General features: G+C 42.5%; 2 protein-coding genes across 2 annotated transcripts in view; both read left to right on the top strand.

Annotated features, from left to right (window-relative positions):
- LOC115508193 (protocadherin alpha-13-like) overlaps positions 1-14,081 on the top strand; it is a 30,020-nt gene extending 15,939 nt beyond the window's left edge. Inside the window, 1 exon segment of the mRNA XM_030306626.1 lies at positions 13,941-14,081. Coding sequence (XP_030162486.1) covers positions 13,941-14,081 — 141 coding nt within the window.
- A 444-nt stretch (positions 14,082-14,525) lies between these two features.
- LOC115508195 (protocadherin alpha-C1-like) lies at positions 14,526-17,116 on the top strand. The gene is given in 3 exon segments (XM_032592320.1): positions 14,526-14,866; positions 14,868-15,793; positions 15,796-17,116. Coding segments are annotated over 3 exon segments (2,442 nt in total). The 5' UTR covers positions 14,526-14,612; the 3' UTR covers positions 17,058-17,116.
- The last annotated feature ends 83 nt before the right edge of the window (positions 17,117-17,199 follow it).

The following is a 17,199-nucleotide window of genomic DNA, read 5'->3' on the forward strand; positions in this document are numbered from 1 at the left end:
GGTTGCCTTTTAGTTTTGTTGATTGTTTCCTTTGCTGTGCAGAAGGTTTTTATCTTCATGAGGTCCCAATAGTTCATTTTTGCTTTTAATTCCCTTGCCTTTGGGGATGTGTCAAGTAAGACATTGCTGCACCTGAAGTCAGAGAGGTTTTTTTCCTGCGTTCTCTTCTAGGGTTTTGATTGTTTCCTGTCTCACATTCAGGTCCTTTATCCATTTTGAGTTTATTTTTGTGAATGGTGTAAGAAAGTGGTCTAGTTTCATCCTTCTGCATGTTGCTGTCCAGTTCTCCCAGCACCATTGTTAAAGAGACTGTCTTTTTTCCATTGGATATTCTTTCCTGCTTTGTCAAAGATTAGTTGGCCATACTTTTGTGGGTCTAATTCTGGGGTGTCTATTCTATTCCATTGGTCTGTGTGTCTGTTTTTGTGCCAATACCATGTTGTCTTGATGATTACAGCCTTGTAGTAGAGGCTAAAGTCTGGGATTGTGATGCCTCCCGCTTTGGTCTTCTTCTTCAAAATTACTTTGGTTATTCGGGGCCTTTTGTGGTTCCATAGAAATTTTAGGATTGCTTGTTCTAGTTTCGAGAAGAATGCTGGCGCAATTTTGATTGGGATTGCATTGAATGTGTAGATAGCTTTGGGTAGTATTGACATTTTAACAATATTTATTCTTCCAATCCATGAGCACGGAATGTTTTTCCATTCTTTTATATCTTCTTCAATTTCCTTCATAAGCTTTCTGTAGTTTTCAGAATACAGATCTTTTACATCTTTGGTTAGGTTTATTCCTAGGTATTTTATGCTTCTTGGTGCAGTTGTGAATGGGATCAGTTTCTTTATTTGTCTTTCTGTTGCTTCATTATTAGTGCATAAGGATGCAACTGATTTCTCTACATTGATTTGGTGTCCTGCAACTTTGCTGAAGTCATGTATCAGTTCTAGCAGACTTTTGGTGGAGTCTATCGGATTTTCCATGTATAATATCATGTCATCTGCAAAAAGCGAAAGCTTGACTTCATCTTTGCCAATTTTGATGCCTTTGATTTCCTTTTGTTGTCTGATTGCTGATGGTAGCACTTCCAACACTATGTTAAACAACAGCGATGGGAGTGGACATCCCTGTCGTGTTCCTGATCTCAGGGGAAAGCTGTCAGTTTTTCCCCTTTGAGGATGGTATTAACTGTGGGCTTTTCATAAATGGCTTTTATGATGTTTAAGTATGTTCCTTCTATCCCGACTTTCTCGAGGGTTTTTATTAAGAAAGAATGCTGCGTTTTGTCAAATGCTTTTTCTGCATCTATCGACAGGATGATATGGTTCTTCTCTTTATTTTATTAATGTGATGTATCCCATTAATTGATATGCAAATATTGAACCAGCCCTACATCCCAAGATTGAATCCCACTTGATCATGGTGAATAATTCTTTTTATATGCTGTTGAATTTGATTTGCTAGTATCTTATTGAGAATTTTTGCATCCATATTCATCAGGGATGTTGGCCTGTAGTTCTCTTTTTTTGCTGGGTCTCCGTCTGGTTTAGGAATCAAAGTAATGCTGGCTTCATAGAATGAGTCTGGAAGTTTTCCTTCCCCTTCTATTTTTTGGAACAGCTTGAGAAGGATAGGTATTATCTCTGCTTTAAATGTCTAGTAGAATTCCCCTGGGAAGCCATCTGGTCCTGGACTCTTATTTGTTGGGAGATTTTTGATAACTGATTCAATTTCTTTGCTGGCTATGGGTCTGCTCAAGTTTTCTATTTCTTCCTGTTTGAGTTTTGGAAGTGTGTGGGTGCTTAGGAATTTGTCCATTTCTTCCAGGTTGTCCAGTTTGTTGGCATATAGTTTTCGTAGTATTCCCTGATAATTGCTTGTATTTCTGAAGGATTGGTTGTAATAATTCCATTTTCATTTATGATTTTATCTATTTGGGTCATCTCCCTTTTCTTTTTGAGAAACCTGGCTAGAGGTTTATAAATTTTGTTTATTTAAAGAAAAAAAAAACAACTCTTGGTTTCATTGATCTGCTTTACAGTTTTTTTTTTAGATTCTATGTTGTTTACTTCTGCTCTGATCTTTATTATTTCTCTTCTTCTGCTGGGTTTGGGGTGTCTTTGCTGTTCTGCTTCTATTTCTTTTAGGTGTGCTGTTAGATTTTGTATTTGGGATTTTTCTTGTTTCTTGAGATAGGCCTGGATTGCAATGTATTTTCCTCTCAGGACTGCTTTCACTGCTTCCCAAAGCATTTGGATTGTTGTATTTTCATTTTCATTTGTTTCCATATATTTTTAAATTTCTTCTCTGATTGCCTGGTTGACCCATTCATTCTTTAGTGGGGTGTTCTTTAACCTCCATGCTTTTGGAGGTTTTCCAGACTTTTTCCTGTGGTTGATTTCAAGTTTCATAGCATTGTGATCTGAAAGTGTGCATGGTATGATCTCAATTCTTTTATACTTATGAAAGGCTGTTTTGTGACCCAGTATGTGATCTATCTTGAAGAATGTTCCATGTGCACTCGAGAAGAAAGTATATTCTGTTGCTTTTGGATGCAGAGTTCTAAATATATCTGTCCTGTCCATCTGATCCAATGTATCATTCAGGGCCCTTGTTTCTTTATTGATCCTGTGTCTAGATGATCTGTCTATTGCTGCAAGTGGGGTATTAAAGTCCCCTGCAATCACCACATTCTTATCAATAAGCTTGCTTATGTTTGTGATTAATTGTTTATATATTTGAGGGCTCCTGTATTCGGCGCATGGACATTTATAATTGTTAGCTCTTCCTGATGGATAGACCCTGTAATTATTATATAATGCCCCTCTTCATCTCTTGTTACAGCCTTTAAAGTCTAGTTTGTCTGATATAAACATGGCTACTCTAGCTTTCTTTTGGCTTCCAGTAGCATGATAGATAGTTCTCCATCCCCTCGCTTTCACCTGAAGGTGTCCTCAGGCCTAAAATGAGTCTCTTATAGACAGAAAATAGATGGGTCTTGTTTTTTTATCCATTTTGATACCCTCTGTCTTTTGGTTGGAGCATTTAGTCCATTTACATTCAGTGTTATTATAGAAAGATATGGGTTTAGAGTCATCGTGATGTCTGTAGGTTTCATGCTTGTAGTGATGTCTCTGGTACTTTGTGGTCCTTGCAACATTTCACTCACAGAATCCCCCTTAGGATCTCTTGTAGGGCTGGTTTAGTGGTGATGAATTCCTTCAGTTTTTGTTTGTTTGGGAAAACCTTTATCTCTCCTATTCTGGTTGACAGACTTGCTGGATAAAGGATTGTCGGCTGCATATTTTTTCTGTTCATCACATTGAAGATTTCCTGTCATTCCTTTCTGGCCTGCCAAGTTTCAGTAGATAGGTCTGCCACTACTCTTATAGGTCTACCTTTGTAAGTTAGAGCCTGTTTATCCCTCACTGCTTTCAGAATTTTCTCTTTATTCTTGTATTTTGCCAGTTTCACTATGATATGTCATGCAGAAGATTGATTTAAGTTACATCTGAAGGGAATTCTCTGTGCCTCTTGGATTTCAATGCCTTATTCCTTCCCAGATCAGGGAACTTCTCAGCTATGATTTGTTCAAGTACACCTTCAGCCCCTTTCTCTCTCTTCTTCTTCTGGAATTCCTATTATACGGATATTGTTCCATTTGATTGCATCACTTAGTTCTCTAATTCTCCCCTTATACTCCTGGATTTTTTTATCTCTCTTTTTCTCAGCTTCCTCTTTTTCCATAATTTTATCTTCTAATTCACCTATTCTCTCCTCTGCCTCTTCAATCTGTGCTATGGCCACCTCCATTTTATTTTGCACCACATTTATAGCATTTTTTAGCTCCTCGTGACTATTTCTTAGTCCCTTGATCTCTGTAGCAATAGATTCTCTGGTGTCCTCTATACTTTTCTCAAGCCCAGCAATTAATTTTATGACTATTATTCTAAATTCTTGCTCTGTTATATTGCTTAAATCATTTTTGATCAATTCGTTAGCGGTCGCTACTTCCTGGAGTTTCTTTTGAGAATTCTTCCGTTTGGTCATTTTGGATAGTTTCTGGGGTGGTGCAGAACTGCAGGGCACTTCCTCTGGGCTGTCCAGAGTAACTTGTGTTGGTGGGCTGGGCCGCAGTCAGACCTGATGTCTGCCCCCAGCCCACCACTGGGGCCACAGTCAGACTGGTGTGTACCTTATCTTCCCCTCTCCCAGGGGCAGGACTCACTGTGGAGTGGTGTGACCCCTGTCTGGGCTACTTGCACACTGCCAGGTTTGTGGTGCTGCTTTGATGGGATCTGGCATATTAGCCGGGGTGGATCTGCAAGGTGCACAGAGATGGAAGGAGCAGGCTTAGCTAGTTTTGCCGGCGGTGGTCCCCTGGGGGAGGGGCCCTGCAGCACCTGGAGGGAGGCCGACCCTCGGAGGGATGGATCCAAAGAAACACAGCGTTAGGCGTTTGTGTGGTGCAAGCAAGTTCAGTGATGGGAACTGGTTCCCTTTGGAATTTCGGCTGTGGGATGGGAGAGGGAAATGGCACCTGCCAGCACCTTTGTTCCCCCCACTGACCTGAGCTCTGTCTTCCGGGGTTCAACAACTCTCCTCCCGGTGTCCTCTCACCCTCCCCGCTCTCCAAGAGCAGAGCCGTTGACTTTTAACATTCCAGATGTTAAGTCCCACTGGCTGTCAGAACTCACAGAGTCCGGCCCTCAGCTTTTGCAAACCAGACTTCGGGGGCTCTGCCTTGCTGGGCAGGCGGGCTGCTCCCCTACCGCTGCGGCTCCCTCTCCCTGGTCCTTGTAGCACACATCGCCTCTCTGCCCTTCCTATGCTCTTTGTGGGCCTCTTGTCTGTGCTTGCCTCTAGTCCGTTCTGCTAGTCTTCTGGTGGTTTTCTGGATTGTTTAGGCAGATGTGGGTGGAATCTAAGCGATCTGCAGGATGAGGTAAGCCCAGCATCCTCCTACTCTGACATCTTCCTCCTAGCTTTTCTTAATAAATAGACCCCTTAATTATATAATGCCCTTCTTCATCTCTTATTACAGTCGTTGTTTTAAAATCCAGTTTGTCTGATATAAGTATGGCTACTCCAGCTTTCTTTTGATGTCCATTAGCATAATAGATGGTTCTCCATCCCCTAACTTTCAATCTGCTGGTGTCCTCAGATCTAAAATGAGTCTCTTGTAGGCAGCATATAGATGGTCTTTTTTTTTTTTTAATCCGTTCTGATACCCTATATCTTTTGATTGGGGCATTTAGCCCATTTACATTCAGATTGATTATTGAAAGATATGGATTTAGTGCCATTGTGTTATCTGTAGATTCCATGTTTGTGGTGATGTCCTCTGGTCCTTTGTAGTCTTTGATGCTTTCCACTCACAGAGTCCCCCTTAGGACCTCTTGCAGGGCTGGTTTCGTGATCATGAACTCCTTTAGTTTTTGTTTGTCCTGGAAAGTCTTTATCTCTCCTTCTATTCCAAATGATAGTCTTGCTTGACAAAGGATTCTAGGTTACATATTTTTCCTATTCAGCACATTGAACATCTCCTGCCATTCCCTTCTGGGCTGCCAAGGTTCAGTGGACAGGTCTGCTCCTAACCTTATGTGTCTACCCTTGTAGCTTAGGGACAATTTGTCCCTAGCTTCTTTCAGAATTCTCTCTTTATCTTTATATTTTGCCAGTTTCACCATGATATGTTACAGTGATTAACTGGTTTTTGTTGATTTTGAATGGAGTTTTCTCTGCCTCTTGGACTTGGATGTCTGTTTCCTTCCTCAGATTAGGGAAGTTCTCATCTATAATTTGTTAAAATAAACCTTCTGCCCTTTTCTCTTGCTCTTCTTCTTCTGACACTCCTATGATATGGATATGGTTTCATTTCATGGAATCACTTAGTTCTCTAATTGTCCCCTCATGATCTAGTACTTTCTTTTCCATCTTTGTTTCAGCTTCATTATTTTCCATAATTTTATCTTCTATTTCAGCTATTCTGCTGTCTGCTTCTTCCATCCTTGCTGTCACTGTATCTAGTTTATTTTGCATCTCGGTTGTAGCATTTTGAAATTCATCCTGACTAGTTCTTAGGTCTTTGATCTCTGCAGCAAGAGTTTCTCTGGTGTCTTCTATACTTTTTCAGCCCAGGTATTAGTCTTATGACTGTTTTTCTAAATTCTTGTTCAGATATATTATTTATATCTGTTTTGAGCAATTCTCGGGCTGTGATTTCTTTTTTTAATTTTGTTTATATTAAAAAATTTTTTTTCAATGTTTATTTATTTTTGAGACAGAGAGAGGCAGAGTATGAATGGGGGAGGGTCAGAGAGAGAGGGAGACACAGAATCTGAAGCAGGCTCCAGGCTCTGAGCTGTCAGCACAGAGCCCAACATGGGGCTCGAACTCACAGACCGTGAGCTCGTGACCTGAGCCAAAGTTAGACGCTTAACCGACTGAGCCACCCAGGCATCCCACTGGCTGTGATTTCTTTTTGACCTTTCTTTTGAGGGGAATTCCTCCATCTTGTCATTTTGACTAGGTTTTTTCTTTTGTGTGTTTTAAAGCTTGTTATGTGTCTTGTACCTGAGAGTACTACTATATTAAAAAGGGGGTCATACCCTCTCCAGGGCCTGGCACTCCAGGGAGTGTTTCTGCTGTATGTTGCGTGCACTCTGTTGTTGCATTTTAGCTGCTCTGTTCTACTGGTCAGTCCTCTGCAGAGCTCTTCCTTGATTGTAGTGGTGGAGTGTTTGGACCTTTAGGTAGGTGTGCTTTGATTTGTTGAAGTAACCCTAGAAAAATAAGGGAGGGTGAAAGCCTTATGCCGTAAAAAGAGAAAAATGAAAGAGAAAAAGTAAACCAGAGAATCAAAAAACTCAATCCTGCCAAACTATCTCCTTCCAACTGTGGAGATCCTTCTGCTGCTCTGCAGATCAATATCCTGGGTGTTCCAAGTGATCTCAACCTCAAAACAGCTGTGTTTGAGGGATGAGGACAATCCTGGTCCCCCTACTGCTCTTCCATCTTAATTCCCCCTGAACTCTTTTTTTTTTTTATTTCTTTAAGGTCAATAGTAATGTCTCCTCTTTCATTTCTGGTTTTAGTAATTTTCATTTTCTTGTCTTTCCTCTTGGTCAGTCTAGGTAAAGGTTTGTCAATTATGTTGATCTTTCAAAGAACCAGCTTGTGGCTTCAGCTTCATTGTCTTTCTCTACTATTTTCCATTATTTATTTCATTTATTTCTGCCATAATCCTATTTACTCTCTTTCTTTTGTTTGCTTTGGGTTTGGTTTGCTCTTATTTTTCCAGAAACTTAAAGTAGGAGGTTAGGTTATTGATATGAGGCATTTCTTCATTTTTCTGTGTCAACATTATAGCTGTACATTTTCCTCTGAGCACTGCTTTAGTTGCATCCCATAAGTTTCTCATATATTGTATCTTCATTTTCATTTGTCTCAGAGTGTTTTCTAATTTTCCTTGCTCTTCTTTGACCCATTGGTTACTTTAGCATATGTGATTTAATTTCCACATATTTGTGAATTTCTCAAATTTCATTTGTTATTGATTTCTAATTTCTTTCCATTGTGGTCAGAGAACACACTTTGTATGGTATCAATACTTTTAACTTTATTGAAGCTTATTTTATGCTTAGTGTTGGGAAGGGCAGTCTAATTTGTAGTCTTTCAACCTTCACTTATTCACATAAGAATGGGCCTTGGACTTGGAACACTTCCTTACCAAGAGATAAGGAGTTCACACAGCCTGTCCTAGGCTTATCATCTTGTGTGGAAATATCATTCCCTATTTTAGGCTCAGTGAAGCACTTTTGTTTCTGCTTAGAGTGTGTGAATCATATGGCATCTGACCAGTCCCACTGTTAGTCTTCTGTGGAAAGGGGTAAAGGTTTTTCCACTGTGGTACAAGAGTGCACATAGTCATATTGCCCTGCTATAGCCTCTAGGAGAAACCCACTGGCCTTGGGGTACTGATGCTCAATACTGAAATTGATTACCACACTTTCCAAAGCTCCAGTGGCCAGAATTCACTGTTAGCACTCTCTCACATCTTGGTCCAGTTTTCATGGCACTTAGTAACTTCTTTTCATATATATTATGCTTGAAGTCCAAATGTTTTATAGAATCTCATCAAAGATGAAAGCTAATAATGTCACTGAACTCTTTTTAGTTCTAATTATTTTTTTCTTTAATTTTCTTGGATTTTATGAGTAGAAAATTATATCAGCTATAAACTTATCTTGTAACCATACATGTTATCCTCCTTTCTAACACACACACACACACACACACACACACATACACACACACAGAGTCACACTTTCTTATCTTGTGTTGTTTAGAGTATCCAAGTCAGTATTGAATAATACTATGACATGAAATGTCTTGTTATGCTCATGATTTTCATGGAGATAATTCTGGTGTTTTACTGTTTAAAATGAAGATGGTCATTTGTAACAGCTGTCAAATTTTATCAAATTTCTTTTAAGAATCTATCATAATGATGATCTAGTGATATTTGTTTAGCATGTTTTGAAACCATAATGTGAGATTTGTATGTTGTCTTTTTTTGGATAATGTTGATAGTGTCTTGTTAGATTTTTTTTAAAGTTTATTTTTTTGAGAAGGAGAGAGAACACAGGGGAATGGCAGAGGGAAAATCCCAAGTAGGCACTCAGCTGTCAGTGCAGAGCACAGTGCAGGGCTTGATCTCACCACCATGAGATAATGACCTGAACAGAAATAAAGAGTCAGACACTTAACCAACTGGGCCACTGAGGTGCCCTTCTTGGTTTAATTTTTATTTCAGGTTAGGTACTGTCTAATAAACTGATGTCTGGTGGGGTTGTTGGTAAAGGTTTCAGGCCTTCCTTTTCAGCTACACTTGATGAAAACTTTCATCTGCAGCTCAGAGGAAGATGTGGTGTTACTACTTACCAAATACATAGCAATATGAAATTTGAATGTAGGTAAAATATTTATGTGATTGAACTAGATAGGTTAGCTCTTAACACAATGACATTCATCATATTTGAGTGAAAAGAAAAAGTATAGAAGTCTAGGACTTTCTGATCTGTGGCTTAAGAGTATCTCAAAAAAATAGGTGTGAATTTTAGTTTTCAATCCATGATTTAAAAAGTGATATGGGTGTTAAAGAGCTAGATGCAATTTTAGACTCTTTTCCTTGATTTATAGTATTTTGTTTGAAAGTGATGCAGGGGTACCTGGGTGACTCAGTCGGTTAAGTTTCTGACTCTTGGTTTTGGCTGCACTTGGGTCATGATCTTGGGGTTGTGAGAAAGAGCCCGATGCTCCAATTCTCTCTCTCTCTCCTTTACCATTTGCATTCTCTCTCTCTTTCCCTCTCTCTCAAAAAAAAAAAGTGATGCAGGCTGGCTGGGTTCAAGGAGCCAGAGGGGGGTCCCACAGGACCAGCAAAGGGGGTCCTTGGCTTTTCCCAGGATGGAAATCAAACATGAACCAAAAGGAAGTGAGAGCAGAGTTTATTGAAGATACAGAAGAGAGCAGATTCAGACAGAGAGTCTGAGAAACTCAGAAGGAAGGTAGGGGCCTAGGTCCTAGCAAGAACTGAAGCAGGAAAAGGAGCAAAAAAGGCAGTTTTTTCATGGGGTCCCTTCAGTTTCCCTTTCTAGATCTATTCTTACACATGCCTTAATGTACGTCCTCCTTGTAAAGGTCAAGAAGTTCATGATTTCTTTGGAGTCTTCCAGCACAACAGATTAACATCTAAGGAATGACTAGGTGAGGTTGTCATGAATGTTTTCCAAGACCACTGACTCAAGGGCCTCAGTGACTTATGGAGGACGTCTAAAAACTCATCATTTTGACCAATTCTTGGATGCCTGAGGGGACACATATACCAGACAACCATCCTCAACAAAAACCCCAAGCCCCAAGCAAAGACAAGACTCTGTCTCTCCTTTCCTTTCTGAGTCTCCCAGACTCTCTTTCTGACTCTGCTCTGTCTATCTTCAGTAAACTCTGCTCTCCCTTCCTCTTGGTTTGCGTTTCCATCCAGGAAGATTGATTTCCATTCTGGGAGAAGCCAACGACCCTCTTCACTGGTCCTGTGGGACTCCCTCTGGGTCCTTGGACTCAGCCAGCCTGCATTGAAAGGGCCAGATATCCTCTTTTTGGATAAGATATGACCAACCTGGAGTATGACTTTAGGTTCTGAGGGCTATACTTTGAAGATGAAATAGAAAACAATTTTTAGAAAAAGGTAATTTTTGGAAAATTATTACATAATCATAAAGTAGTAAGTAAACACAACATAGAGTTAGAGTGAGGATTCACAAAAGAAAGGTCCAAGATACTTTATATGGTATTATGTGATGTATTATGTGAAAAACTGGTTCCTTGGCAATAGAAAATTGAGAAAGAAATTCTGTAGTAATGTGTTTGGTAAGGATGTAAGTAAAAAAAGAAAAAGGATGACATAGGTTGTTGTATATTGAGAGTGCTTTAGCCACTTAATTTGTGTGCCCAGAACCCAGCTAGATACTTAAGACACAAAATTTGAGTGATACAGATCTCTACTCTCAAAGAAGTCCTACTCTGTTAGACTTGATTTGGACACTTCATTAAGCTTTACAGGATGAAAATGTGCTTGATGTGATGCTGCTGATGTCCTGTCTTTTAGTTTCTTAAGCACATAACATGTTCCCAAGGAATAATCTTAAGCACTAAGAAAAAATCTGGTTTAGGGGCACCCTGGGTAGCTTACTTGGTTAAGTGTCCAACTTTGGCTCAGGTCATGATCTCACAGTTAGTGTTCGAGCCCTGCATTGGGCTCTGTGCTGACAGCTCAGAGCCTGGAGCCTGCTTCCATTCTCTCTCTTCTCTCTCTCTCTCTCTCTCTCTCTCTCTCCTCTCTCTCCCTCTCCCTCTCCCTTCCCCCTCCCCATTTGTGCTTTGTCTTTTTCTCTCAAAGGTAAACATTAAAACAATTCTTTAAAAAAGAAAATCTGGTTTAAAATCATACATATCCTTTTGTTGTGGGGTTGTCGAGAACAATGGCCAAGAATTTCTTGAGATGTTATATGGTGCAACATAGTGAGTTTATTTAAGTAGCATAGGACAGGACCCATGTGCAGAAAAAGATGCACTTTCTGCTGTATGAAGTTGTAGTTATATGCTTAGTGCTCAAGGTGGAGGGAACATGTAGGAAGTATCATAAATATTTCTTTGAATTTCTACTCATAAAACTGCTTTCACAAGATTTCTCTGGTGTTTATCATTCAGTTTGATATTAACTATGGGTGAGATATACAGGCAGTCATGAGACCCTTTAAGGATGTAGCAACCAGCACATATTTAATCCTTATTAAACCTATGCAAGCATGGCACCTGGGTGGCTCAGTTGGTTAAGCTTCCGACTTTGGCTCAGGTCATGATCTTGCAGTTCATGAGTTCGAGCCCTGTGTCAGGCTCTGTGCTGACAGCTCGTGAAGCCTGGAGCCTGCTTGGGATTCTGTGTTTCCCTTTCACCCTGCTCCTCCCCTGCTCACACTCTGGTTCTCACTCTCATAAACAAATAAAAATATTTTTAAAAACTATGCAGGCTGTAGGTCAGCCTTCGGGACTAAAGGTGAGCATTTCTGCTTCTATCCTTCATCACTTTTGCTGACATACTCTTTGGTGTATGTCAAATTTACTTTTTTCCTATTTGGCTGCAAGATCTCTAATAGGAGCTTATGCATTATGGCTAGAATTCTTTTGAATTTATTTCAAAATTTATTTATTAAATAAAAATTTGAAGTTATTTAGTTTAAGGCCAAGTTTGGTTGGGAGAGCTTTATAATAATTGTTTTGGCAATAGAATCCAAGCAGAAATCAAGACTGTTTTTGTATTGAGTCCACTTAAAGTTATACTTGCACGTAGTTAAAACTTGAAAATACCTGAATTAGGGGAAACTATGGAAAATGGCATAAAATGGCAAAATGAAATATTTGAAAGTTTCTGCTAAGGAGAAATTTTGTTAATTTATGATTTAATGTTCAACAAGTCATCTTATACAAAAGGAAGAACTTGTGACTTCCTCATCTTTGGGGTTTTCGAATATCCCAAGTATCTCCTAAATAATGCTTTCGCACAAATCCCAGTTATGCCTAAAGATAGGGAGGCTGATGTTGGGACAAATCCTACTAGGTGAGCGCTATTCATTTATTCTTTACAGAAATTAAATCTTTTGAAAATAATCATTAGTGGCAGTTTGGACAGAGAAATGGGGGAAAGGGGAAGCCAAAAGTGTGAGAGGGGTGTGAAGGGGGAAGAGTTTTTGTCAGCATTTTCCATGTTGATTTTCAGTATGAGTTTTTCCTTTTCCCCACTTGCTAATCTACACCCCCACACTGTCCTCCTAGACAGAGCTCAGAAATCCTAAATCCAGCCTAACTGGGAACTTGATTGTAGGTCTTAAAATCAGGGGCATTCCAAAAGTTGAGTATATCTCTCCAGATGTATTTCATCAGCTGCTATTGGAAAAGTGAAAAGTATAATCTTTCACCCCAAAGCAGTTAGCAGCATTAAATGAAAGCGAGGAAATGCAAATTTTAATCTCTGGCATTTGAAGATAATTAGTTTTGGTTCTGAAATTTGGTGAATAAATTTAATTTTTATGGGTTATTTCACATCTTAATGCAGATCCCCAGTGATGGCTATATTTATGTCTCTACCTAAACATTTCACTGGGCTGACATATTTCCTGCTTTAATTTTATCCAAGACTTGGTGTCAATGATTTTCTTGGTTCCTTATCTCAGAAAGACAAATTAGTCAAGGGCATTTACTATTTAAATTGCCTTATGTTGCGCTTACTCTGCTTTCCTGGAAGAGATAAGGGCTGGGTTTATATTGTTCTGGGGAGGTGATTGGTTCTTAGTGGCATAATGAATTTACCAATCCCACTTTCAGTCTTAAAACCAGAATGCTGGAACAGCTTACCTCCCCCACCCCCATTTTAATCATCAATTTTAAAAACTATTATAACAGTGTATTCAAACATACAGTAAAGAGAATTGTGTAATTAGCTCCCATGTATCCAGCCTTCAGCTTCAGTGATTATCAACACTTGTAGGCAGTTTTCTGAACAGAAAATACAGTGCCCTGAAAGCTTCAATTCTTGATCAGTATCTAGCTTTTGTCTTTCAAATTTTGGTTCCTGGGGTTTTCGACGTTGCAATTACATTAAAATAAGTTTAAGGAATTTAGTGTTTAATAGTCATTGAAGTCACTCTTTTTCAGTTCGCCTCCCCCTCAGGGAAAGCCGCGGGTTGTTGAGCACAAGGCCAAATTTGGAGATAACTTCTTGTAGCTCGGAGGTGTTTTTACAAGGACAGACCAAAGTCCCAATTTCCCTTCAGAATACCGGCTTAAAAACGAAGTTGGACAACATATGGGCAGTTAGTTCCTACCCTGCCTCAATGCTATTTTCTAAATATTTACAGAGAATAAATTTACACAGTAGTTTTCTGGTTACACTCTGGAGAGTATCTCAGTAACTTTCTTCCACTTCCACTTCACACGTCCATTGGGGAGGAGTGTCAGTTTTTCTGAGTTTCAGGGGCTTGTACTGACTGGTTTCTAACCTGTCTCATCCAGAGCGTCACGGGCCGCTTGTAAAGCAAGTAGGGGCTCCTGAGGAAAGGGAAATTGCTGACCCACAAAAAGCGGAACGAACCATAAGCCTGGCGCTCGCCCACCTGGGTGTCTCGAAAAGCTAGAGCCGGGGATGGGGGGTGGGAGGGAAGCTTGGGGAAGACCCTATTACCCAATTTGTTCCTCACTGGTCGCCTCTGTTGAAATCTTGGCTTCCCATATATAAGGTGCACAGAGACTTTAACCCTCAGTGGAGAGGCTAGGAATCTAGAATGTAATGCTTCAGCCCTTAGCTTGGGGCTTCCGGTTTCCTTAAGCTTCGAAGGCGTGGTCATTCAGGGTCGCGATTCCACCTCTCGCCGCCTCCGCCCCGCGATTTCTCTGGGAGTTCCGATCTCTTCGCCGGCACTGGAGGGTTCCGTGGGTCCGAGCGCCCGAAACTGGACGCTCCCCTGTGAAACAGTGGAGAGAGAAGCCCAAACGAGCTCAGCCTCAATTACGAGCAGTCTTCAGTCAGAGGTTGTGGAAGTTAAGACGGAGGCCTTCTTAGGGCGTTTTCCTTAGAAACAGGGTTCAAAGGAAGATGTGTTAATTTCTCACGGCATCTTCCTCGCTGTGCCCCGCCCCCCGCCGGCTGCCGGGACTTTGTGGAGAGAGCCCAGCTCGAAGGGCTTGGAGATGGCCCCTCCCTAGCCTGAGTAGTTTACCTCGTCTCTGCACCCCTAGGCGGCGCTGCGCTCCTCTGCACCGACCAGCTCCGCTTTCCCAGACGGCTGCCAAGCCTCCAGTCCCGAGAGTTTAGCTTCCAGCCCGTCAGCCCGGGGCAATTCCAGTATATTCAAGAGGCAGAACGTCGGCGGTCTGTGCACCTCGAGTCCGCTTCGGCGGGCGGCCGGCTCTTGCTCTTTACCACAGTTCGTGCTCTCCGGGAGTCCGGAGCATGGTTCTGGGTCACTGCTGGTGGAGCGGGGACGCCAAGAGGGAGGAGGATGGTGGGCTGGAGGGTGGCGGTTCTATGTCTGTGGGTCTCCTGCTGCTCTGCCGCCAGACAGCTGGAATACTCAGTGTTGGAGGAGACCGTGCGGAGCGTAGCTGTAGGTAATGTTTCCGCGGACTTGGGGCTGTCAGCGGCCGCTCTACGCTTGCGGAACTTTCGCTTACTTTCCAGCCTCCGCGAGCCCTACTTCGGGGTGGATCTGGCCAGCGGTAGCCTGGTGGTCCGAGAGCCGGCAGACCGCGAACGGCTGTGGGACTAAAGCTGCCTGCGTCTTGACCTATGAGCTGGTGCTCGAGGACCCGCTGGAGCTACACAAGATGCGAGTTCACGTCGTGGACATCAACGACAACTCTCCTGTCTTCCCTGCCGGCGACGTGCAGCTGCACATCCCCGAGTTCCTGTTGCCTGGAGCCCGCTTTACTCTTCCTAATGCCCTAGATGCGGACGAGGGAAGCAACGGTGTCCTGACCTACACCCTGAGCCCCAGCCAGCACTTTCGCTTGATCATGGGGTCGCGAGTCGACGGCAGTGAATACCCGGAGTTGGTATTAGAGAAAGCGCTGGATCGGGAGCAGCGTGCCACCCACCAGCTACTGCTCACCGCTAAGGATGGAGGGCAGCCCGCGCGCTCCGGAGAAGCACAAGTTACCATCATAGTGGTGGACACAAACGACAATGCGCCTGTATTTGAGCGCACAGTATACCGTGCCAAGGTACCAGAGACTGCCCCGAACGGGACTTTGTTATTACGAGTTCAGGCCTCGGACCCGGATGAAGGCTCCAATGGGGAAATCCGGTACTCCTTAAGCAATAGCACGCTGGTGGAGCTGCGACACTACTTTCACGTGCACCCTAGAAATGGGGAAGTGCGGGTAGCTGCTTCACTCGGTCTACCTGAAACGGTGTTGGAAGCATACATTGAGGCGAGGGATGAGGGTACCTTCGGTCTAGCTAGTACTGTCAAACTGCTGGTGGAAGTGACTGATGTGAATGATCATGCCCCTGAGGTGAACCTCCTGACTCTATCCAGTTCAGTTTCTGAGGACGCAGCCCCTGGCACAGTGATTGCTCTCTTCAGTCTAAGGGACGAGGACCTCGGTCCCAATGGTAAGGTCTTTTGTAGCATGTCCAGTGGAGGCCCTTTTAAGCTGAAGGCTTCTTTTGACAACTACTACAGCTGGTGACTGATGGGCCGCTGGACCGGGAGCAGGTCAGCGAATACCATGTCCTGATTACTGCCTCAGATGGTGGCTCACCCCCACTGAGCACCCGCAGGACAGTGACTGTGTCTGTTGCTGATGTGAACGACAATTCACCAAATTTTGCTCAACCACAACAGGAACTTTTTGTGGCTGAAAACAATGATCCTGGGGCCTCTTTAGGCCGTGTTTTTGCCCAGGATCCGGACCTAGGGGAAAATGGCCTTGTCTTCTATGAGCTGTTGGATATTATCTCTGAAAGGCAGACAGCCTCTAGCTTGGTGGCAGTAGAATCATCCAGTGGGGCTATCACTGCCAAAATTCCCTTTGACTTTGAGCAACTCAGGGGGTTTCACTTCCAAGTGGAAGCCCGGGATGGTGGCATTCCTCCCAGAAGTGCAGCAGTGACTGTGAACTTATTTGTGGTAGATAGGAACGACAATGCTCCAGTCATCCTGTTTCCCTTGCCCAGAAATGGCTCTGTTCCAGTGGAAATTGTGCCTCGCTCTGCCAGAACTGGACACTTGGTCACAAAAGTGGTAGCAGAGGATGCAGACAGTGGCTCTAATGCTTGGCTTTCTTACCATATTTTTCAGGCTTCTGACTCTAGCCTCTTCAGAATTTCAGCCAATATGGGAGAACTTCGTACTGCCCGCTTCATTCTTCCCACTGATGCAGTCAAACAGAGGGTGGTGGTAGTGGTTCGAGACCATGGAGACCCCTCACTTTCCTCTTCTGTCACATTAGGTATACTGTTGAGCAACTTTGCCCCTCAGGTCCTTCCAGACTTTGAAGATACCTGGGAAAGAGGAGGCCACCTTTCCACCCAGAACCTGTATTTAGTAATTGCCCTGGCCTCTATTTCCTTTTTATTTCTGGGGTGCTTACTTTTCTTTGTGTGCATCAAGGTGAACCAGAGCCCAGCTTGTTGTTCTCAAAGCTGCTGTCGCTCTTCAGAAGAGTTGAGGCAAGGGAGGAAGATGGCTTCAAGTCCTTGTATGACATCAGCCACGATAGATGTCACTACAGTTGAGAGACTTTCTCAGACCTATCTCTATCGGGCCTCTCTAGGGCTTGGTTCTGATAATAACAGTTTGCTGTTGCGTGGGGAATACAGTGCTGCTGACCTGAGAAATCTGGCTACTGGGGTAGGACTGAATTTGCCAATATCCTGCATTCACATTCGGAATAGGAAAGGGGATCACGTAAATGTCAATGCCATGGTAAGCAAATCTTGAGGGATTTGATTCCCTTGCCCAGGAGATGGCTGCTAGCTATGTTCTGAAATGCTTCTTAGATGAACCTTTAGCAACATTTAATCCATTGAATTGAACACTCCTGCTTAGCACCCCCATGCTAAGAATATCTGGGAGTATAAAA

This window comes from Lynx canadensis, unplaced genomic scaffold (genome assembly GCF_007474595.2).
Source record: "Lynx canadensis isolate LIC74 unplaced genomic scaffold, mLynCan4.pri.v2 scaffold_58_arrow_ctg1, whole genome shotgun sequence".
Lineage (NCBI taxonomy): Eukaryota > Metazoa > Chordata > Mammalia > Carnivora > Felidae > Lynx > Lynx canadensis.